The 23,353-nt window shown below is 38.1% G+C and overlaps 1 protein-coding gene across 1 annotated transcript in view; it reads left to right on the plus strand.

The window, feature by feature from the left end:
* The first annotated feature begins 4,663 nt into the window (after positions 1 to 4,663).
* The window catches only part of CFAP36 (cilia and flagella associated protein 36), a 29,148-nt gene continuing 10,458 nt past the window's right edge, over positions 4,664 to 23,353 (plus strand). The window contains exons 1-4 of the mRNA XM_038551302.1: positions 4,664 to 4,946; positions 7,216 to 7,280; positions 8,447 to 8,548; positions 21,231 to 21,345. Coding sequence (XP_038407230.1) covers positions 4,835 to 4,946; positions 7,216 to 7,280; positions 8,447 to 8,548; positions 21,231 to 21,345 — 394 coding nt within the window. The 5' untranslated portion in view covers positions 4,664 to 4,834. The remainder of the gene's footprint in view (positions 4,947 to 7,215; positions 7,281 to 8,446; positions 8,549 to 21,230; positions 21,346 to 23,353) is intronic.

Here is a 23,353-nt window from a genome sequence, read left to right on the forward strand (position 1 = left end):
TTAATGTAAGGTAAGGGTCATTTTAGTAAAGTCTGCTTATGCAAACTCATTTCAGCACTGACTCTTTGTCTGCAGTGATAAGAATGCTCTCTTCACCTCTCCTCTTCCCGGTACTCTCCTGGGAAAAGTCTTTTCTCATGGGAAATTTATGCCCTCCTTTTATGCAGATGGTGAGAGAGCAGAGAGTTCTCATTTGCCTTCATTTCAGCTCAAAATAATCAATATTCTGAAAGTGGCATATTTCAGGATATCATATTCTGACTCCCCTTCAACTGATGTCCTTATAAGAAGAGGAAATTTAGATACAGATGGTAAAGAGAGAAGACCATGTGGACACAATGAGAAGGCAGCATGTAGGAGCCAAGGAGAGAGGCTGTAGAAGAAACTAACTCTGCTGACACCTTGATTTTAGACTTCCATTCTCCAGAACTGTGAGAAAATAAAATTCTGTCATTTAAGCCACCTAGTCTGTGGTTCTTTGTTGAAGCAATCCTAGCAGTCCTATAAGTTAGGGAAAATCTTAATATCCTCTTTATTTAGCTTTCAAGATTGCACTGAGTCGAACAGATGTAAGTCCCTTTGGAAACTGCAAAGCACTACACAAATGTGAGTAGTTTTTACTCACGTGGTCCCTAAAAAACCTGGAGGAATGCAGTCATCTTGTGAAGACTGGACTTTATATGGGCGCCTGGGTGGCTCAATCATTCAAGCATCTGACTCCTGGTTTCAGCTCAGGTCACGGTCTAGGGATTGTGGGATGGAGCCCTCTGTCGGGCTCCCTCTCTCTTTGCCCCTCTTTTTACTTGCATGTGCTCTCTCTCAATAAGTAAGTAAATAATTTTTTTTTAAACTTAGCACATATCTTATTTTTTTTAATTTTTATTTATTTATGATAGTTACACAGAGAGAGAGAGAGGGGGGGGGCAGAGACACAGGCAGAGGGAGAAGCAGGCTCCATGCACCGGGAGCCCGATGTGGGACTCGATTCCGGGTCTCCAGGATCGTGCCCTGGGCCAAAGGCAGGCGCTAAACCGCTGCACCACCCAGGGATCCCGTAAATAATTTTTTTTAAAAAAGATTGGATTTATAAACCTTTTGTAAGGCAGAGCCTCAATTCCTATACAGAAGATGGAAAGAAGCAGATTTAGCAGAACTGTAGTGAAGAACACAAATGACTTGGCAGTGAAAGGAGAAAGGCAAATAAAAAGAATGGTTTCTTACCCCCATGCTGCAAGTTGTTTAAAAATAAAAAAATAGACTATATGTAACAGTAATAGCTAATATGTATTGAGCATTTACTAAGTACTAAGCATGGTCCCAAGTGCTTTTTATATCTTTTCTATAATTTAGCCCCTACCAACCCTATGGTAAAAGTAATGTAGTTGTGTGTATGTTTATGTGTGTGTGTGTATATATATATATTCTTGTGTGTATGTGAAGAATGTGTATATATATATGTTTTCATGCATATATGTGTTATCTATGGTCTCTTTTGTTACAACACATACCTTCAATATGAAAGTCTATTTATATGCAGTAGGTAAAAAGTAATAAAACTGGAAAAATAAGAAGTTGTGATTTTTCAAGAGATAATTATGTTTTGTACTACTGTGAAACAGGAAACACTACCTGACTGAACAAAGTGACCTATGACAAAATGCACAACACACATCCACATTGTTTTCATACTCTTACACTAGTGCACCCACATGTGTTGCCCTGAGTATGTGCCCTGTTCTTTTGAGTTTGTGTTATTTAATGGTGAAGATGTTGAATATGTTTTGTTAAAACTGTAGAAGCAGGGATCCCTGGGTTGCGCAGCGGTTTAGCACCTGCCTTTGGCCCAGGGCGTGATCCTGGAGACCCGGGATCGAGTCCCACGTCGGGCTCCCGGTGCATGGAGACTGCTTCTCCCTCTCTGCCTGTGTCTCTGCCTCTCTCTCTCTCTCACTGTGTGCCTATCATAAATAAATAAAATAAAAAAAATTAAAAAACAAAACAAAACTGTAGAAGCATGTTGGTTATAAGAATCACAAGTAGTGAATAAACAGAAAAGCCTTATGTTTAGAGGTGAAAGTTGAAATAATGTTTTGAAATAAATGAGAAAAATTCAAGAGCTCAGGAAATCCACACTGCCCACATTCAGGAATAATGCTGAGAAAATAAACAAAAGGAGAGCTTGTGCATCCCAGTTATTGCTTGCTTCTTGAGAAATGGGAAAGCATTTGGAAGAATCAAGATGAAGACTCTGATGCCAAGAAATGCCAAGGGCAGCTGAAGAGCACTCTGCGGCCTCTAAGCTCATTAGAAACCATACAAGCAACTTCTTTATGAAAAGAGGAAACTGGCAGGGCAACAGTGGGAATTCTATTTTAAGCTGGTTTAAAAAACAGAAAAACAGAAAAATAAACTATAGAAATCCACCTCTGGTGTCACAGTAGTTTAGCCTAAGAATGATGATATCCTTTTCTTTTCCCTCTACTTAGTAATTAAAAAACCACAACACTTTATCACACCCATTTCCAGCAAGTGGTGTTTGGAGCATAGCTATCCACTAACGAAAATAATTAACTTACAATCTCCCATTTAAAGTCTACATGGAAAACACAAAATGTCCACATAGCAAAATGCACAATGTACTAAACTAAAAGACAAATAACAAACATGTCACTGCAATGTGTGTCCAAGGGTGAAAATTCTTATAATAATGTAAAAAGCACTTATAAATCAATAATAAAAAAGAACATTCCAATAAGAAATGGTTGAAGGATAGGGAAAGGTAACCCAGGAACAAACACAAAGGGGAATCAATGTCAAATAATGCTCAGTTTCAAATTTTTATTTTTTATAAAGATTTTATTTATTTATTCATAAGAGAGACAGAGAGAGAAAGAGGCTGAGACACAGGCAGAGGGAGAAGCAGGCTCCATGCAGGGAGCCCGATGTGGGACTTGATCCAGGGTCCTTAGGATCATGCCCTGGGCCAAAGGCAGGTGCTAAACCGCTGTGCTACCCAGGGATCCCCCTATGTTCTATTTTTAACCTAGTACATTGACAAAGACATTTTTCAAAAAGATTTTAAAAATAAGTTCAGTAATTTTCCGTTTGGGAATTTGTTCAAAGGAAATAATGAGACTTGGGTTCAAAAATATGTGACATATGTTCATCACAGAACCGCTTATGAGTTTTAAAAATTGAAGTAATTTAATCTAGCAGTTGAAGATTAGTCGAATAAATCCAGACATATATACTTTCACTTAGCAAATCTGCTGGAATCTACCCCCAAAATAGTCAATAAAACCAACACTTCACTTCTTAGTGACACAAAGATGTTTATTTCAGCAGTTTGTAAAGAAAAAAATGGTAGAGTACACCCACATCAGGGAAGGAGAAAAACACTGCACAGTAATGATCACATTTCTGGACCCACTAAGATATTGTATGTTTATACACACGCACAAAGTAAAAATAGACTAAGTGGTAGTTTATAGAATACTATGCAGCTGCAAAGAAAGCAGTTCTATATTTTCACATGAAAAGTGACTTCAGAGTGAAAAAAAGTTCTGTGACTATTCATATAATATGATCTCACTTATATAAATATATTGCTAAAAAGAAAACCACAGGCTCGAAATGGTGTCACTTAGGTTAAGGCCCAGAACCAGTAAACCAAGACTTAAAACTAACGTGTCATTTCGGCTCCCCAGCAATGTGACCTCTCATCAGTCAACATGGGAATTTCTTGGCTAGCTTTAGGACACTTACTGATACACTCTTTCCGTCCCCCTTAGAAGCAATGGATTCTTTGCTGATAACTTCTTTTCCCACTCCTTTAAAAACCTTTAAAACCTTAAAAAAAAAAAAAAACAAACAAAAAAAAACCTTTAAAAACCTTTCCCTAGGAGCTCTCCTCTGCTTGCCATATGGGTTGCTGCCTGATTCATGAAATCGATCAATACACTCAATTAGATCCTGAAAACAACTGTAACACCATATAAGGCTGTTTGGAGAGGCTTGGGTGCACCCAGCACCTTGGCAATGACCTCTCATGACCCATTCCACAGGGGACCCTTAATTTAAAAATTCGAGTTGGGTGTCATCAGACGTAAGATTTGGTTATGTAAACATCTATTTGGGTGAATATAAAGTCCGATTTTTGCCCTCGAATATCTCCTAACTCTAGTTTTTTTTTTTTCCATCTACGCAAGAAAGGTGAAAAAGACCCACCCAGAGCTGGGAGATGCAAAGAGAGGGCCCATCATCAAGTCTTCCAGAACTCCATTGCTCGGCCTTTGTATTTTCGAACAACCCCTTCGTTACGAAGGTTTCCAGGACAGCGGGTTTGCAAGTGGTTGGCATCTTCAAGGTGCTGGGGACACACGCTGAACCGAGGCCTCTAACGCGCTCACGGGGTTAGGGCCGCGGGGTCTCGGCCTCGGCTCCCACGCGCTCCTCCGCAGAGACACAGTCCAGTCCCGCTAAGGCCTCCAGCCAATGGCTGCACTTTCCCTCTCAGCCCTAGCAACTCCGGACCAATGGGCGGAAGGCTATCTTTTGATCCGACACTGTCCCGTTCCAGCCAATCGGAAACGTTCTTCAAAAGCTCCCCCCTCTCTGAGGCCGCCCGCTCACTTCCGGGAAGCTGTCGGGCGGCTGCGCCTGTTGCCATAGCGACCATTTTACGTTAACTGGCTTGTGGGTTCGGTCCAGGTAGCAGGGCGACCGCGGGGTCCACTCCTTCTCCGCCCGTTCTGTCTCGGCCCCCTGCGGCCGAAGGGCCTGGGGCAGGCTCCGGGGGTCGGGCCTAGGGCTGCGCGGCGCCCCGCGGAGCGGGATGGCTGCGGAAGAGGATGAGGTGGAATGGGTGGTGGAGAGCATCGCTGGGTTCCTGCGAGGCCCGGACTGGTCCATCCCCATCTTGGACTTTGTGGAGCAGAAATGCGAAGGTAAAAAAGCCGGATCCCGAGCCGACAGTTCTTTCTGGCTTCTCTCTCACCAGCGGCGGGCGGGAAGGTGGGGACCCCACACCAGCTCCCACGTCTCAGGCCTTTGCCCGGGTCGGCCAGGTTTCGAGCTGGTTTGTAGGAGGTATTGCTGTCGCTGCGCCCGCGTCTTCCCAACGGAACCCTCTCCCTCGGCCCAGCGACACATCCGAAAATCATTCGGTTCCAGGCCTGGGTTGGGTGCCTCACATTCTGCTGCGCGATTCTTCCCGGAGCAGGTGCGCCGCTTGGTGGGGCTTCCGCGGGTTCCCCAGCGCCTGGGGAGGAGAGAGGCCAGTTTGCCTGTGTGCTTCTGATCCAGACGCTTCACCGCAAAGCGAAGGCTTGCTGGACTCCAGCAGGCCCCGAGCTGGCGGCCCCGTGGCCTGTTTGCCTTTCCCGAGCGCTCGGACCCTCGCATAGATAAGAAACGGGGTATCTTCTAACAAGGGAGATGTACAAAAGTGTCACAATATTCCCTGTGAGCGCTTTCAGTTCTCGGAGACGGGTTGGAGCCCACGTTCAGAAAAGGAGCCAGAAGCCATGTCGTAGGAACGAATGGCCAACCGGTATCATGGGTGTGGAGCCGGGCAGGACTTTCAGGGTAGTGATATCCATCAATCGTTTGAACGTCTGCCTTACGCTGGAGGGTTTAGACTTGCTTTTGTAACGTTCAGTGGGATAGAGCTAGGATCGGTGGGTACAAGCTCCCCACAAATTTCTTTTTTTTTCTTTTTAAAAGATTTTAATTAATTAATTTATATGAAAGAGAGAGAGAGAGAGAGAGAGAGAGAGAGGCAGGCAGAGGGAGAAGCAGGCTCCATGCACGGAACCCGATGCGGGACTCGATCCCCGGACTCCGGGATCAAGAGCTGAGCCAAAGGCGGATGCTCAACCACTGAGCCAGCCAAGTGCCCCCCGCCACCCCCCCCCCGCAGCCAAATTTCTGTGAAGGGCGTGCTCCATAGCAGAATGTATCCCAGTTAAGTTAGCCTACCTCGGAAGGTAAGGAGTTGAGTTCCCCAGGCGCTCGCAGCGTTTAAGTGGATTTGACAGCAACTTAATGGAGATGTGATAGAGGGGAATTCAACCGTCAAACGGTTAGTTATCCGGGATGACCTTTTAAGAATCGTTTTCAACCCTAAGATGCCATGCATGAATCTGGTAAAGATAGACTTTAGTTTGACCGTTGAATCTTTTCATTACCGTAAGCAAAATTATGGCATAATCAAAATCCAGATAGTTATTTAAGGATTGTCTTTATGTGTAATTTCTAAGGAAGTTCAAAATAATTTTTTTATTTGTGATCTTTTTTTAAGAATTTGAAAGTGCAAGATCAATGGAATGTGGAATTCTGACCTCCTTTAGGAGGAAAAAGAACTATGTCACTTTTTGATTCTGTTTACCCCTCTGAGACTAACTGCTAAAATGGAAAAAAAAAAAAAAATGAGGCATTGCTCTCTTTTATCCCCAAATGTCAAAAGTGGTTGCATCTCAGGAATGATACATCTGATGGAAGCAATCCTCAGCCTTATAGACATGTAATGTAGTAATTTGGTTTTAGAATTAGCTGGAAACAGTTTAAGTTGCTGCTCTATTGTGTGCGTGCCCAGCGTTATATAGAGCAGATGCCAGTAGAAGTGGAAGTGGCATCCCAGTGTCATTTGAAATAACAGTGTGAATACTTCAGTGACAGTGTACTCTTCTTTAAAGATTAGTTTTGTACAATCTGTGATATTAGCATTGATTTCAGTAAACATTTATTGAGTATCTGTGGGCCAGAACCTGGGCATAGAAAGATGAATGAAACAAAATCCTTGTGGTTGAGAAGTTTATGATTTAGTGGGGAAGACAGGCAGGTAAATGGAATTTATATCTAAAATGGCAGGTGTTATAATAAAGAGAGGCATGTGGTACTATTTTAAGAGTTCAGAGGAAGGAATCAGAGGAAGGATTTGAGGGTGGGTGGCAGATCTTGGAGAATGTGCTATTTGCAATGTCTTGAAGAATAGTTGGGAGAAGAGGATTGGGTAGAGGCAAAAAAAAAAAAAAAACCTCTAGGAACACTTGAGAAAATGTACAGGCGTTTAAAGCACTGCATGTGTTATGTTTGGTGATAAGATATAATGTTGATGAGTTGTAGTGTAAGATGTAAGGAGTGGGCTTTTATATTTGCATTAATGAAATGATTTTTTTTTTACAGTATTCAGTAATATATTTATTTTAAATTTAGTTTTTGATGATGAAGAAGAAAGCAAATTGACCTATACAGAGATTCATCAGGAATACAAAGAACTAGTGAGTATTTTTTTCTACTGATTTTTAAAGGTAATTAGAATAATATTACTTTTAGCTTTTCTAAATTAAAAACATGGAATTTTTCCATTTTAAAATTCTTTAATTAAAAAAATTCCATTCTTGGCACTTCTGAATGGCTCTGTCATAGAGCATGTGACTCATCTTGGGGTTGTGAGTTCAAGCCCTGTGTTGGGAGTAGAACCTCCTTAAAAAAAATGAAAAAGGGGTGCCTGGGTGGTTCATTCAGTTAAGTGTCTGCCTGCAGCTCAGGTCATGTTCGTCCTGGGACGGGGCCCCACATCCAGCTCCCTGCTCAGTGTTGAGTCTGCTTCTCCCTTTGCCCCTCCTCCTCTCCCTCTCTTTTCCTTCTCTCTCTCCCTCCCCCTGTTGGTGCTTTCTTTCTCTCTCTCACTCAAATAAATAAATAAAATCTTTAAAAAAATTCCAATCTACCCTAATAGTACTACCAGGTCCATCAGGCCTAAGGCTTCTCTGAGACATTTCATTCTTTTGATTTCTTATCTCTTTTTGTACTAGAATCTAAGTAATGGATTTAGGACAACTATTTTAAGGGATCTTGCATCTAATTTTTAAATTTTAGGGATCCCTGGGTGGCGCAGCAGTTTGGCGCCTGCCTTTGGCCCAGGGCGCGATCCGGGAGACCCTGGATCGAATCCCACGTCGGGCTCCCGGTGCATGGAGCCTGCTTCTCCCTCTGCCTGTGTCTCTGCCTCTCTCTCTCTCTCTGTGTGACTATCATAAATAAATAAAAATTTAAAAAATATATATATAAAAAAATAAATTTTATTCTTCTTCTGCAGATGCATCTAGAGAAGTATTAATTATTGGTTTGCCAGGGTTGTCTTGTGATTTTTAAAAAATGCCTCTGAGTAGCAGAAGAGTTGTACCACATTGAACGTCATAAACCTGACTCCAGTTATTTCAAGTACATTAATAAAATTTCACTTGATTCTCTGCAAACATTTTAATTTTTCATTGTTATTTTTGATGAAGATATTGTCATTGCCATATAATATAATTTTGTATAGATTAGTAATTACAAGCAAGCATTTGATTATCCTTTTCTCAACAACACTTAATATGAAAACTCATTTGGAATTTTTCTATGTAAATTATAAAAGTTAAACATTTATTTCTCTTTTTAGGTTGAAAAGCTATTGGAAAGCTACCTCAAAGAAATTGGAATTAATGAAGATCAATTTCAAGAAGCATGTACTTCTCCTCTTGCAAAGACCCGTACATCACAGGTTCTGCTTTTGTGTCACTCTGCTAACATAATTTTGACAAAAATGCCCAGGGTTTCACTTAAATTTGCTATATTTGTTGTCGAAGTATACTATTTTATTTTATTTTTTAAAAGATTTTATTTATTGATTCATGAGACACAGAGAGAGAGAGAGGCACAGACACAGGCAGAGGGAGAAGCAGGCTCCGTGCTGGAAGCCTGACGTGGGACTTGATCCTGGGTCTCCAGGATCACACCCTGGGCCAAAGGCGGCACTAAACCGCTGAGCCACCCGGGCTGCCCAAAGTATACTATTTTAGACATTGTAAGAGTGAAAAGCTAATTCATCACATGTAGGTTCTTTTTTATAATTACCTCAAGAAATGATCATTTGTGAGGTGCCTGGATGATTCAGTTGGTTAAGCATCTGACTCTTTTGATCTGGGCTCAGTTCATCATCTTAGGGTCATGGGATTGAACCCTCTGTGGGACTCCCTGTTGGGCCTGGAGCCTACTTGGGGTTCTCTCTCTCCCTCTCTCTGCCCTCCCTGCTTTAAATAAAGAAAAGTAATTTGAGGCATTAATGAACAAACACAGTTAAAAAGAAGCCTTCTGAATCCAAAACTGTAATAGATCACAAGGTTTGACCAAACTACTGTTTTATTTATATACAGCTCTGACATTTTTTCAGTTGCCTCTCTTTTAGTCTTAGCAGTTCCATAGTACACAGTTCCTGCAGCTTCCTTCCCTTGGAACTACTTTAAAAAAATTTTTTTTTAATTTTTTAAAGATCTATTTATTTATTTAGAGAGAGGGAGAGAGAGAGAGAGCAGGGGGAGGGGCAGAGGGCGAGGGAAAGAGAATCCCCAAGCGGACTCCACACTGAGCACAGAGCTGGACACGGGGCTCAATTTCACAACCCTAGATCCTGACCTGAGCCAAAATCAAGAATCTGGCACTTAACTGACTGAACCACCCCTGGAACTACTTTTATTGTCTTATTGGTTCCACAGTGCTGGTTTGAATTAGATATTATGTGTATTTATAACTAATATTTAGTGAGGGCTAATGTTAGTTATGTTTTAGGCACTTGACATGTATTATCTCATTTAATCTTCCTGTCGCCCCTTAAGAATTTGGCACTATTTTCTTTTCACTTAGAAATGAAAAACAATGCACAGATATATTGACTAGTGCAAAGTCCACCACTAAGTGAGTGGTAGTGCAAGATACCAACTGTGAGCCCTTGCTGAGAGCTCCAGGATAGGGATATGTTACTTCTACTCAAATAGCCTTCTTCTCAACAAGTTGTTTTAGCTTTAACTACTGTTTAATCCAGCACTTCTAGCTATGTTCTTGGTTATGCAAGTTTTTCTTATTTAATGATCATCCTTAATTCTAGAGATAGAACATCCTTAACCTAACATGACATTTTGAAAAATATATTTAAATATTATTGGTATGCCCCAACTAATATAAATAAACATCTTATTTGATTAATTAATAATTCTATAAAGCAAAAGTTGTTTTATAGTTCACCAATAGCTTTTGTTCTCTACCATAAGTTTCATTTAAGGAATAACAACAGGCATTATTTTCTTCTTCTTAGGTGAGCAGAAATAGTTTGAAAATTATTAACTAGTATTTAGGTTTCTTTTAAGATGTTGATATTTGTTTTTATTCTCCTTGTTTTTCAGGATATTTTCTACCTTGGTTAATATTTGTCAGCCTCTTAATTAAGTCATTGTGAATGGGCCTGAATTACTCTGTGAATAAATATGTTCATGCTAATAGAAGACACATCCATCTTTTGTTTACATTATTAGGATAACTTTAAATTGAATGAAGACATTCAGAATTTTAAAATATTGTTTTCAGATCAAGAGTAACACATTTTTTCTCTTTTGTTCTGTCGTACAGCACCTTTTGATTTACTTGGAGTTGATTGGTAATACGTTCTTACCGTGTATAAGGAGGCAGGCCTTTTGATACAGACAGACCCAGATATGAGTCCTAGATCTTTCATTTACTAGCTATAAGATTGTTGTGCTGTTTTCCTTTCTTATCCATACTGATTCTCAGTTTCCATAATCTGTAAAATCTGGACAGTATTTACTTTGAATGTTTTTTGCAAAATTTGAGAGATAATGTTCATAAAGCATTTAGCACAATACCTGACATTTTTAAGGTGGTCTATAAATGGAAGCACCTCCTAATTAATACTAGCTATTTTGGTGGTTGATTAGCAGTGTGCTAATTAGGCCAGGGTCATTGGTCCAATCCCCATGTGGACTAGTTAGCTGTCTTCTCTTCTGGAGCAAATACTTAGCATCATATACTGAATAGCAATATGACTGAATCAGCACAAGGCCTTTACCATTACCAGAAAAACAGCTTAAAGCTATTTTACTTACTGCTTTGCAGCAATAATCTACTCTTTATACGTAAAGATCAGGATGCTGATTCCATTATGCCAGTAAAGGGTGCCTGAGAATTAACCAAGGACCAGTTGCTTGCCTTGGGTTATTGAAGGGATAATTTTTACTTTGTCTTGGTTTGCTTGGTTTGGTTTTGATTGTTTAAACCAGCTCCCAATGAATTATACTGCTAAAGCCCACTTAACAAAATTCTTTTCACCTGGCTTGGTATCATTATACCTATACCACTGCCCCTCCCATACTCTGTTTATTGAAGTCAGCAGGAGTAGCAAGGAGTGCATCAGATGAAGAACTCTGTGTAAGACAACAAGAACAAAAAACCCTTAAGGTCATATTTTTCTGTTGAATATGTGATTTCTTAAAACATGCTCATGAATTAACTGTTTAGAAAATATGATACTATAATAGCTACTGAGATATTTATTATTTCAGTCATCTTAAGTTGAATTTTGTAATTTTGTGGTGTTTTCCAACTGAAGTAGACAAAGGTGACTTCTTTTATTTTGACTTCCTTATGATTTTTTGTTAAGGATAAAATTCATCATTGATTTCTATATACTGTATTGCAAAAGACTTTTATATAGCAAGAGACAGTGTTTTTTACTTTTGCTTTTATTTGATTTGTTTTGCCTTTTATTTCATTTTTTAAAAAGATTTTATTTATTCATGAAAGACACAGAGAGAGAGGCAGAGACACATAGGCAGAGGGAGAAGTAGGCTCCTTGGAGGGAGCCCAATGTGGGACTAGATCCCAGATCCCGGGATCACTCCTGAGCCCAAGGCAGATGCTCAACCACTGAGCCACCCAGACATCCTTGTTTTGACTTTTATACTATAAAAGTTAACACTTTAAGAAACATTTAAATTATGATAGTAATTAGGCAAAATTATGTTATTTTTCCAATGATTTATATCATTGAAAAGATTGCATATGTGGTGTAACTTTCATTTTCTAAAAATACCACAGGATAATTAACAATATTTTGTGTATTAGTAAGATTTTTTAAAATTTAGTAGGCTTTATTTTTTATTTTTTAAGAGATTTTATTTATTTATGAGAGAGAGAGCAAGAGAAAATGTGAGACAGCACGCTTGGGTAGGGAGAGGGAATCTCAAGCATACTCTGTGCTGAGCCAGAGCCTGATGTGGGGCTCCACACTGAGCTGGATCTCACTCACTGAGATCATGACCTGAGCCAAAATCAATAGTTGGCGCTGAACCGACTGAGCCCCACAGGTGCCTCAGTAGGCTTATTTTTTAGAGCAATTTTAGGTTTATAGAAAATTGAGCAGATAGTACAGTGTCCCTTATTATTGACATTTTCATTAGTGTGGTATATTTGTTAAAATTGATGAGTCAGCATTGATACATTAATTATTAACTAATGTCCACAGTTAACATTACGGTTTACTCTGTGTTATACAGTTCTATGAATTTTGCCAAATACATAATGTCATATATTCATCATTATAATATCTTACAAAATAGTTTTATTGTTTTAAAAATCCCCTTGTTCCCTGCATATTTATCCTTTCCATCCTTGCCCCTGGCAACCACTGCATTTTACTGGCTCTCTAGTTTTGCATTTTTCAGAATGTCATATAATTGGGATCATATACTATATGCCTTTTCAGACTGGCTTCTTTCACTAATCAATATGAATTTAAGGTTCTTTCATGTTTTTGTTGTTGTTGTTTGATAGTTCATTTCTTTTTGTTGGTGAGTAACATTCTATTATATGGATGAATCACAGTTTATCAGTTTACATTTTGAAGGATATTTTGGTGTCTTCCAGTGTTTGGTAATTATGAAAAGGGTAGTACAAATATTCATAGTTAGGCTTTTGTGTGTACATAAAGTTTTCAACTCATTTGGGCAAATAAATACCTAGGAGCAAGATTGCTAGATCACATAGTAAGATTAAGTTTAGCTTTATAAGAAATTGCCAAATTCTCTTCTAAAGTAGTTGTACCATTTTGAATTTTCATGAGCCATGACTAGGAGTTCCTGTTGCTCCACATCTTTGGAAGCACTTGGTATTGTCAGTTTTTTTGCATTTTTAGCCTTTTTAATAGGTGTGTAGTGGTTTATTTTTGCCCATTTTAAAATTGAGTTGTTTTCTTTGAGTTCTTTGTATAGTAGTTGTAAGAGTTCTTTGTATACAATTTTTGATACAAGTCTCCTTTATCAGATATGGTTTTTGCAAATATTTCACCAAATTTTCTTCTGTGACTTTTTTCCTTCCTTAACAGTGTCTTTCACAGAGCAGATGTTTTTGTTATTTTAATGAAGCCCATGATTTATCAGTTTTCTTTCATGGATTATGCTTTTGGTGTTCTATCTACAGAAGTCATTGCCAAACCCAAGGTTAGCAAGACTTTCTCTATGCTACCTTCTAGAAGTTTTATGGTTTTGTTTTTTACATTTTAAGTCTGTGTTCCATTTTGAGTTAATTTCTGTGAAAGGTGTAAAGTCAGTATTTAGATTTTTTTTTTGCATGTAGATATCCAATTCTTGTCACACAATTTGCTGGAAAGAGTATCTTTTCTCCATTGGATTGCCTTTGTTTCTTTGTTCAAAAATCTGTTGACTATGTTTGTGTTGGTCTATTTTCAGGTTCTTTCTGTTCCATTAATCTATTTTAATCTATTCGTCAACTCTTTCACCAGTACCATAGTGTCTTGATTATTGTAGTTCATAGTAAGTCTTGAAGTCAGGTAGTATGAGTACCTCTGACTTCGTTCTTTTTCCGTATTGTATGGTTATTCTGGGACTTGACTTTTCATGTAAATTTTAATATCAGTTTGTTGTCTACAAAATAACTTGCTGTATTCTGTTCAGGTTGCATAAATCCACAGATCAAGTTAGGAAGAATTGACATGTTAACAATGCTGAGTATTTTTTATCTATAAACATGGAATATCTCTCTATTAATTTACATTACCTTTCATTTCTTTCATCAGAGTTTTTTAGTTTCCTTATATAAATCTTCTGTGTATTTTGTTAGGCTTATTCCTAAGTGCTTCTTTTATTGTGGAGCTAATGTAAATCCTATTATGTTTTTTATTTCATATTCCCATTTCATTGCCAGTATATAGGAAACCTTGTATCCTGCACTACTGCTATAATTACTTATTGGTTCCAGGAGTTTCTTTAAACTGATTCTTTGGGATTGTCTGTCATCTGTGACAAAAACTGTTATATTTCTTCCTTCCTTTGTACCTTTTCTTAATGCATTAACCAGTATAATGTGGAATTGGAGTGGTGGGAGGGGACTTGTTTCTGATCTTAGTGGGAAAGCATCTAGTTTCTCACCATTATATATAATGTTAGCTGTCTGTTTTTTATAGATGTTCTTTATTGGATTAAGGAAATTTCTCCCTATTCCTCATTTGCTGAGAGTTTTTATCATGAATGGATGTTAGATATTGTCAAGTACTTTTTCTGCATCTATTGAAATTATCATATGATTTTTCTTTTTTAGCTTCTTGATGTGATGGATTCCATTAATTAATTTTGGATGTTGAACCAACCTTGCATAACTAGAATAAATTTACTTGGTCATGGTGTATAGCTCTTTTTATACATTGTTGGGTTCAATTTGCTAATACTTTGTTGGGTATTTTTGCATCTCTGTTCATGAGAGATATTGTTCTTTCTTATAGTGTTTTTGTCTAGTTTTGGTGTAAGTGTAATGCTGGCCACATAAAATAAGTTGAGTATTCCCTCTTCTATTTTCTAGAAGAGATTGTGAAGAATTGGTATAGGTTTTTTTTTTTTTTTTTTTGAGGATTCTTATCTAAGGGCAGATTTTCATATGCATGTTCAAATACATGTAAATCCTAATCTGAATCACACAGGGAGAGTTGGTGAAACAATAGCATGGACACTAAGTTATATATAGAAGAGATAGTGGACTTCAAAGTCATACTTTTTTCCCCTTGATAATTTGAATCAGTATAAAGGCTTTTACATCAGTTCTCTAGGTTATGCTATTTAACTTCTGCAAGTAAATATTTAATCATTATTCTTTTGAGAAATAATATGAATCTGTAAGTTTTTTCTAAGTTTTATCTTTTTTTTTTTTTTTTTTGGTAGAGAATTGTATAATTCCTTCATTAAATATTTGGTAGAATTTACGAGTGGACCTAGCTAGGCCTGGTGCTGTTTCAGAAGGTTATTAATTATTGATTCCTTCTTTTTTTAAAGATTTTATTTATTTGCGAGAGAGAGCGAGAGAGAGAGAGAGAGAGAGAGAGAGAGAGAGAGAGCACATACAAGCAAGGGGGAGGGGCAAAGGGTGAGGGAGAAGCAGACTTCCTGCTGAGCAGGGAGCCCATGCAGGAACTTGAGATCATGAACAGAGCCAAAGGCAGACGTTTAACTGAATGCGCTACCCAGGTGCTCCAGATTCCCTCTCTTAATAGATGTAGATATAGACAGAATATTCCTATCTATCTATTACCTTATTCACATTGTCTCTTTTTTCTTGCGTGAGTTTGGCAGATTGTGTTTTTCAAGTTATTGGTCCATTTTGTCTAGGTTATACAATTTATGGACATAGAGTTCATAATATTTCTTTATATACTTTTAATGTCCTTGGGATCTGTAGTGATGTACCATCTTTCATTCCTGATAATAGCAATTTATGTTTTTTCTCTCTTTTTTTCATTGTTAACCTGGCTAGAGGTTGCTATTTTTGAAGAATCAACTTTTAATTGTGTTGACTTAATTTTAAATTTAATTGATTTCTTCTCTAATTTCTACTGTTTTTTCCCCCTATACTTACCTTGGATTTAATTTATTCTTCTTTTTGTAGTTCCTGAGGCGAAAGCTTAGATTATTAATGTTAGATATTTTTTCTTTTTAAATATATGCATTTGGGATGCCTGGGTGGCTCAGCAGTTGAGCATCTGCCTTTGACTCAGAGGCATGATTCCAGAGTCCTGGGATGGAGTCCCACATCAGACTCCCTGCATGGAGCCTGCTTCTCCCTCTGCCTGTTTCTGCCTCTCTCTCTCTCCATCTCTCATGATTAAATAAGTAAAATCTTTTAAAAAAAATTAATGTTTATGAAAATAATAGATTATATTAAAAAATAAATATATGCATTTAATGTTATAAATTTCCCCTGAGCACTACTTTTGCTGCACCCTACAAATTTCGATAAGTTGTATATTCATTTAGTTAGAAATGTTTTAAAAAATTCTCTTAATGGGGATCCCTGGGTGGCTCAGGGGTTTAGCACCTGCCTTTGGCCCAGGGCATGATCCTGGAGTCCTGGGATCGAGTCCCACATCAGGCTCCCTGCATGGAGCCTGCTTCTCCCTCAGCCTCTGTCTCTGCCTCTCTCTCTCTCTCTCTCATGAATAAATAAATAAAATCTTAAAACAAAATTCTCTTAAAAAAAGAAACTTCTCTTTGGACTACAGTTAGCCTTTGAAAAACACAGGTTTGACCTGTGTGGATCCACTAATACACAGGTTTTTTCTTTTTTTTTATAAATACAGAACAGTGCTGTAAATGCATTTTCTTTTCCTTATGATTTTCTTTTTAATTTTAATTCCAGTATAGTTAATATACAGTGTTATATTAGTTCCAGGTGTACAATATAGTGATTCAACAATTCTATACGTTATTCAGTGCTCATCATGATAAGTGTACTCTTTTTAATTTTTTTTTTATTTTTTTTTTTATTTTATTTTACTTATTAATGATAGGCACACAGTGAGAGAGAGAGAGAGGCAGAGACACAGGCAGAGGGAGAAGCAGGCTTCATGCACCGGGAGCCCGATGTGGGATTCGATCCCGGGTCTCCAGGATCACGCCCTGGGCCAAAGGCAGGCGCTAAACTGCTGCGCCACCCAGGGATCCCGATAAGTGTACTCTTAATCCCCTTCACCTATTTCATCCTCTCCCACCCACCTTCCCTCTGGTAACCATTAGTTTATTCTCTGTAATAAGAGCCTGTTTTTTGGGGTACCTGGGTGGCTCAGTTGGTTAGGTGTCTGCCTTCAGCTCAAGTCATGATCCCAGGGTTCTGGGATCGAGTCCTGCCTCAGGCTCCCTGCTCAGTGAGGAGTCGGCTTTTCCCTCTGCCCCTCCCCATGGCTCGGGTGCACATGTGCTCTCTCTCTCTCTCTCTCATGTGCACTCTCTCTCTCTCAAATAAGTAAAATCTTTAAAAAATTTTTTTTTGTTTTTTAGTTTGTCTCTTTTTTTCCTTTGTTGCTTCTTAAATTCCACACATGAGTGAGATCATATGGTATTTGTCCTTCTCTGACTGGCTTATTTCGCTTAGCATTATATTCTCTAGATCCAACTATGTTGCTGTAAGTGTCAAGATTTCATTCTTTTTAATGGATGAATATTCCATTGTATGTATATACTGCCTCTTCTTTATCCATTCATCTATCAGTGCATACTTGAGCTGCTTCCATAATTTGACTATTGTAAATAATGCTGCAGTCAACATAGGGTAAATACATCTTTTTGAATTAGTGTTTCTGTATTTTTTGAGTAAATACCCAGAGTGAGATTACTGGGTCCTATAATATTTCTATTTTTAATTTTTTTGAGGAACCTCCATAATATTTTCCACAGTGGCTGCACCAGCTTGCATTCCCAATCCACCTTTTTCTCTACATCCTCACCAACACTTGTTTCATTTTTTTTTAAATTTTAGCCATGCTGACAGGTATGAGGTGATATATCATTATGGTTTTCATATGCATTTTCCTCATGATGAGTGATGTTTAGCATCTTTTCATAGATCTGTTGGCCATCTGTATGTCTTTGGAGAAATGTTTGTTCATATCTTCTAGCCATTTTTAATTGGATGATTGGGTTTTTTTGGTGTTGTGCAAATTCTTTATATATTTTGGATACTATCCCTTTATTGGATATATCATTTGTAAATATCTTCTCCAAAAAAAAAAAAAAAAAGTAAATATCTTCTCCTATTCAGGAGGTTGTCTTTTAGTTTCCTTATGATTTTCTTTCTTTTTTAAAAGATTTTATTTATTTATTCATGAGAGACAGAGAGAGAGAGAGAGAGAGAGGCAGAGACACAGGCAGAGGGAGAAGCAGGCTCCATGCAGGGAGCCTGATGTGGGATTCGATCCCGGGTCTCCAGGATCACGCCCTGGGCTGAAGGTGGCACTAAACCACTGGGCCACTGGGGCTGCCCGTCCTTTTCTTTCTTTCTTTTTCTTCTTTTTTTTTTTATGCCCATCCTTTTCATAGTAACATTTTCTCTTCTCTTCTGTAGCTTATTGTAAGAATGCAGTATATAATACATGTAACGTATGCAATATGTGTTAGTGCACTGTTTATGTAATTGATAAGGCTTCTTGGTCATCATCAGGCTATTAGTAGTTAGGTTTGGGGGAGTCAGAGTTATATGCAGATATTTGACTGCATAGGTCAAATACCCTATCTATCATAGGGTCAGTGCCCCTTAGCCCCACGTTGTTCAAGGGTCAACTGTAATTCTTTTACCCACATGTTCTTTAGAAGTGTGTTTAATCTCCAAGCATTTTAAGTTTTTCCGGCAATCTTTGTGCTATTGATTTCTAGTTTAATTCCATTGTGGTGTGAGAGGATACTTCATATGATTCCTATTCTTTTAAATTCATTAAGATGTGTTTCATGGCCCAGAATATAGTCTATTTGGGTGAATTTCTCATGTGTGCTTGAGAAAAATTTGTATTTTTCTGTTTTTGGAGAAATGTCAGTTTGATCCACTTGACTGAAGGTGCTGTTCAGTTCAACTAATGACCTTTCTGATTTTCTGCCTGCTGGATCTGTCTGCTGCTGATAGAGGGTATTGAAGTCTCCAGCTATAATCATGAATTCATCTGTTTCTCCTGGTAGTTACGTCTGTTAATGGAGGACTATAAGTGCATGAAATCACTCGTACTTTTCAAAACTATGGTATGATGAACTCTAAGCAGAGATAATAATAGGGTAACTTTAGGCTAAGTGTGAATATATTTGAATGTCTTGTAAACTCACGTAAGTCAGAGTCCTAAGTACTCAGTGTTCATTTTATTTGTTAATGTGCTTTTCTCAAACATAGACACTATCACATTTACCTTACTTCATAGTCTTCTGTCATAGTAGTTTGACATTTCAGTTAACTTAATGAATACTTAAGATTGTTGTTGTTTTTAAGGTACTTGCCATTTTTTTAAAGTAACTCTTATATTTAGTTCCTCTAACTGCCTTTATCAGAAGCGCTTATCCATTTCATTGAACCAGAAGAACCCCATTGCTATAAAGTTGTTAGGTTTGGTGTACCATTTTGATATTTAAGCAGCTTCTACAGGACCAAAACAATTACTTTTATAGGTACTTTTCTATTTAAAAAGTGCTTACTCACCTTATTTAATTTCAACACCCAGACAGAAAGTTATTATTATATTTCTTTCAAAATGCAAATGTTTCATATTGTAATACCTCTGAAATGAGAATGTATTTTACAATGTATAACATGTTGTAATTGGTACATGAAGTACAGGCTTATTTTACTTATGTGGAGTCTTAGATTCAACAAAATACTGTATTACTATTATTATTCTAGTACCAATTTTCAGATGAAGAAAGCTGAAGTTTAGAGAACTAAATGACATACTCAGAATCAAACACTTGGTACATGGTTAAGCTGGAAATGGATTTTGATATCATGGGCTCATTTTCTTCTAGTGTATCAATTGTTCTCGAGCTTTAATGTTCTAAGAATTATCTGTGGAGATACATGGGGATCCATCCTTTAGGTATATGGTACTGAGGAAGCGACCACAGCACCCATCCTCTAGAAATTTAGATTCATTATATCTAGGGCATGGTTTAGGAATATGCATTTCTTAAATGTGTCAAGGTACACACTTATGTATCAACTCAAACTCTGACTTGCTGTTAGAAGCTCTACTTGATACATTGCTATTAATAGCATTGCCCTTCAAGTGTTTATTAGTGTGAAGGATAAAGACCTTAATATCACTGATAAGAAGTCTAGGAAGCCCCAGAACAAAGTTGCATGCGGGCATAATCCTAGAAGGGTGTCTTGGCAGACATCACTAATCTATCACAGAGACTGTCCACAAATGTTTTCAATACTGAGCTTTAGGTTACAGCTTTGAATCAAGCCTGTCTGCTCTGTCCTGCTGTGGGTCTTTTGAACAGTGTATGTGAATTTAAGGGGAAGAAACTTTCCATCATTTTTTTCTACAGTTGACTCCTCATAAATGTCACAGAGAGCTGCTTTTAGGTTTTGTTTTGCTTTACTATATACTGCAGTTGTCTGGGATATGAGCTGGTCTCTGGGGGAAGGGCTCCTTCCTCTTTGCTTAAGCTGTTTGATAGAGCTTTTGTTGAGGTGTCTGACATTATCGTTGCTGCCTGCCTGGTGAACAATAGCACACACTTGGTTGCCTCTGCATGTGTGTTCAGCTTTTACATGAATATTACGTAAAACTTGAAATAAGATTTTAGTCAGGTGCATAAAATTTGAGTGTTTTCTGGGTTTTTACACATTGCAAATCTTATTTTACTTATTATTGATCAGCTTGGGAATTGGTTTTCTCTTTAATACAGCAATAGCTCCCTATAGTTAAGGAAGTGTTAATTTGGTACTCTAGGGTAGACCCCTTCATTCTTTCCCTAATGTGTCACATTTTTGTTTCATCCAGAAGATGATTTCACATCATAATTTCTGATTTACCTCTTACATGAAACTTTCTGTCTAGCACAGTTGTGTTCTCACATTACTAGTATCTCATGACACTTATTTTCCAGACTTCATTTTTTTTGCATTTACTTTTATTTAACTTGGTACTTTTATTAAGGGATAACTTTTTAGTTACCAATTTATTAGTAACAGTAAATTTCAAGTAATAGAATAAAAAAATATCATTATTTTGGCTGCAAAATGAATCCAGATACTAAAGTGGTGTTTTTAAAAAAGTAAGCCCAATTTCTATGTTGTTTTTCAGTTACTCAGCTCTGGTTCATTTGGAAAATACATCACCATTGTCAGCCTTAGCTTCTTGGGGTTCTGGGGATTAGGAGAGTCAGCCTCTTGAGAACCTTACATTAAAGGCTTTTAGAATCTTAAACTTTTCCTTTTGAGTCATCTGACCATAAATAATAATATGGCATTCTTGAATTAATAGAAATGATTCACCATAAAAATGATTTAAATGTGTGGGAAATAGTTTAAATGAAACTTGAATCTTCATCTAACTTTCAGACTTCTTTCCATAGGCCATTTTGCAACCTGTGTTGGCAGCAGAAGATTTTACTATCTTTAAAGCAATGATGGTCCAGAAAAACATTGAAATGCAGCTGCAAGCCATTCGAATAATTCAAGAGAGAAATGGTAAAATGCTAAATGCTTTTTTTTTTTTTTTTCAGTTTTGTCAATTCTGATTTTATTATGGTCTTAAATGTAGCTGCTCTGTGTAAATGTATTTCAAACTTGCTGAGTGAAAAGATTCAAGAATGTAAACTTCCCAATAAGTTTGTGTTTGCCACCTCAAAGAAAGTGGACCAGAATTTGATTTAATGGATGTTTTAGGGCTCAGAGAGCTTGATTTTTCTTCTAGCCATTTTGTTTATGAAATTCAGTATTTTTGAAAGGTCACAGTTTTAGTTACTGTTGAGAGAAGGTGACTAGTCTTTTCCCTCTGGCTTATTATTGTTAGGACCTTGGTAGGAGACAGTGGCTTTGGGAGTAGTTGGAGGGTTGTTGAAACACATATTGTTGCTTCCCACTTCTGATTCAGTAGGTCTGGGGTGGGACTGAATGCTCTGCGTTTTTAACAAGTTCCCAGGTGATGCTGCTGGTCCTGGGACCAAACTAGGGCAATGGGCAGGTATTGCACTACCATCAGGTAGAAAGGAAAACAGAACTCCAGGCCCTAGTTACCCTCTCTAGTTATATCTATTCCCTGACTCCTTTGTCTAATCTCATTCTATCCCTAGTTCTTCCTGCTTTTGTTCCCTTCTTGTGTATTTGAATTACATGTAACAGCTTGACTCAACACATCTGAGTTTCTAACCATACTTTTTTTTTTTTAAAGATTTTTATTTATTTATTCATGATAGTCACACACACAGAGAGAGAGAGAGAGGCAGAGACACAGGCAGAGGGAGAAGCAGGCTCCATGCAGGGAGCCCGACGTGGAATTCGATCCCGGGTCTCCAGGATCGCGCCCCGGCCAAAGGCAGGCGCCAAACCGCTGCGCCACCCAGGGATCCCTCTAACCATACTTCTTATTGTACTATCTCCTTTTCAATCCAGATTCAATCCAGATTCTTACCTCCTTTCTGATTTCTAGCTCTAGTATACTTTAATACCTATGTGTTCCTTTGCTCAATAGACTGGACTGATATTCTTGACCATGCCTATGTAATCTTTAATGGCTTGGTGGCAGGACCTTTTTAAAAATCGTTTCTTGAGGATGTGAGAACTATATTCAGTTGTACTGTTTGCTTTTAAGGTCTGGGACATCCAACATGAGCGTCTGTTGTTGCAGGGCAAACATTGGAGTGTTGTAGAGTCCTTGTGGATTCTCCTTTTATTAATATGTGAGTGGAGACTGTCTCTTAGAGCCAATAGCTATCTTGTAAAATCCTAGGATGCTTTTCACAGCAGGTGAGGTAGGAGATAGCATCACCCTAACCCTGAGTGATGCATGACACTGTGCTGTTGCTTTGGTGTAAATAAGCTTAGAAAACAGTCTGTCTTTCTACCATGGTTTACTTTATAAAATCCTTTTCTCTGAATGTTTCCTGAAATTATGCTTTATTCTGACCTATGGGATGGAGAATGTGAATAGTTATTTTATGTTTTTTTTTTTTTTAATTTAATTTTATTTTATTTATGATAGGCACACAGTGAGAGAGAGAGAGAGGCAGAGACACAGGCAGAGGGAGAAGCAGGCTCCATGCACCGGGAGCCCGACGTGGGATTCGATCCCCGGTCTCCGGGATCGCGCCCTGGGCCAAAGGCAGGCGCCAAACCGCTGCGCCACCCAGGGATCCCTGTTGTTAAAATTGTTCTGGGGGATCAGTTTTGATAAAAAAGCTAGTAAACTTGATATTGGCACTCTAGTTTTCAGGATGCAATTTAACTGGAAACTCAATTAGATTTTAATATAAAGGGAACAAGTATATATAGTTGTATTAGCTGGATGCCTCAGGCTGCCATTAGCAGGAAGCCTCAATGAGAATGTCCTAAGCAGTAAGAAATGATCATCTCACAAAACAAGAAGTCCAGAGGAAAGAGGGAAGGAAGACAGTTCGCCTTGATTAAGTTAGTGGCTCAGCAATATCATCAAGAATGTGACACTTTCCGTCTTTATACTCTGCTGTTCTCAGGATCC

The sequence above is a fragment of the Canis lupus genome, chromosome 10 (assembly GCF_011100685.1).
Source record: "Canis lupus familiaris isolate Mischka breed German Shepherd chromosome 10, alternate assembly UU_Cfam_GSD_1.0, whole genome shotgun sequence".
In the NCBI taxonomy this organism is placed as follows: domain Eukaryota; kingdom Metazoa; phylum Chordata; class Mammalia; order Carnivora; family Canidae; genus Canis; species Canis lupus.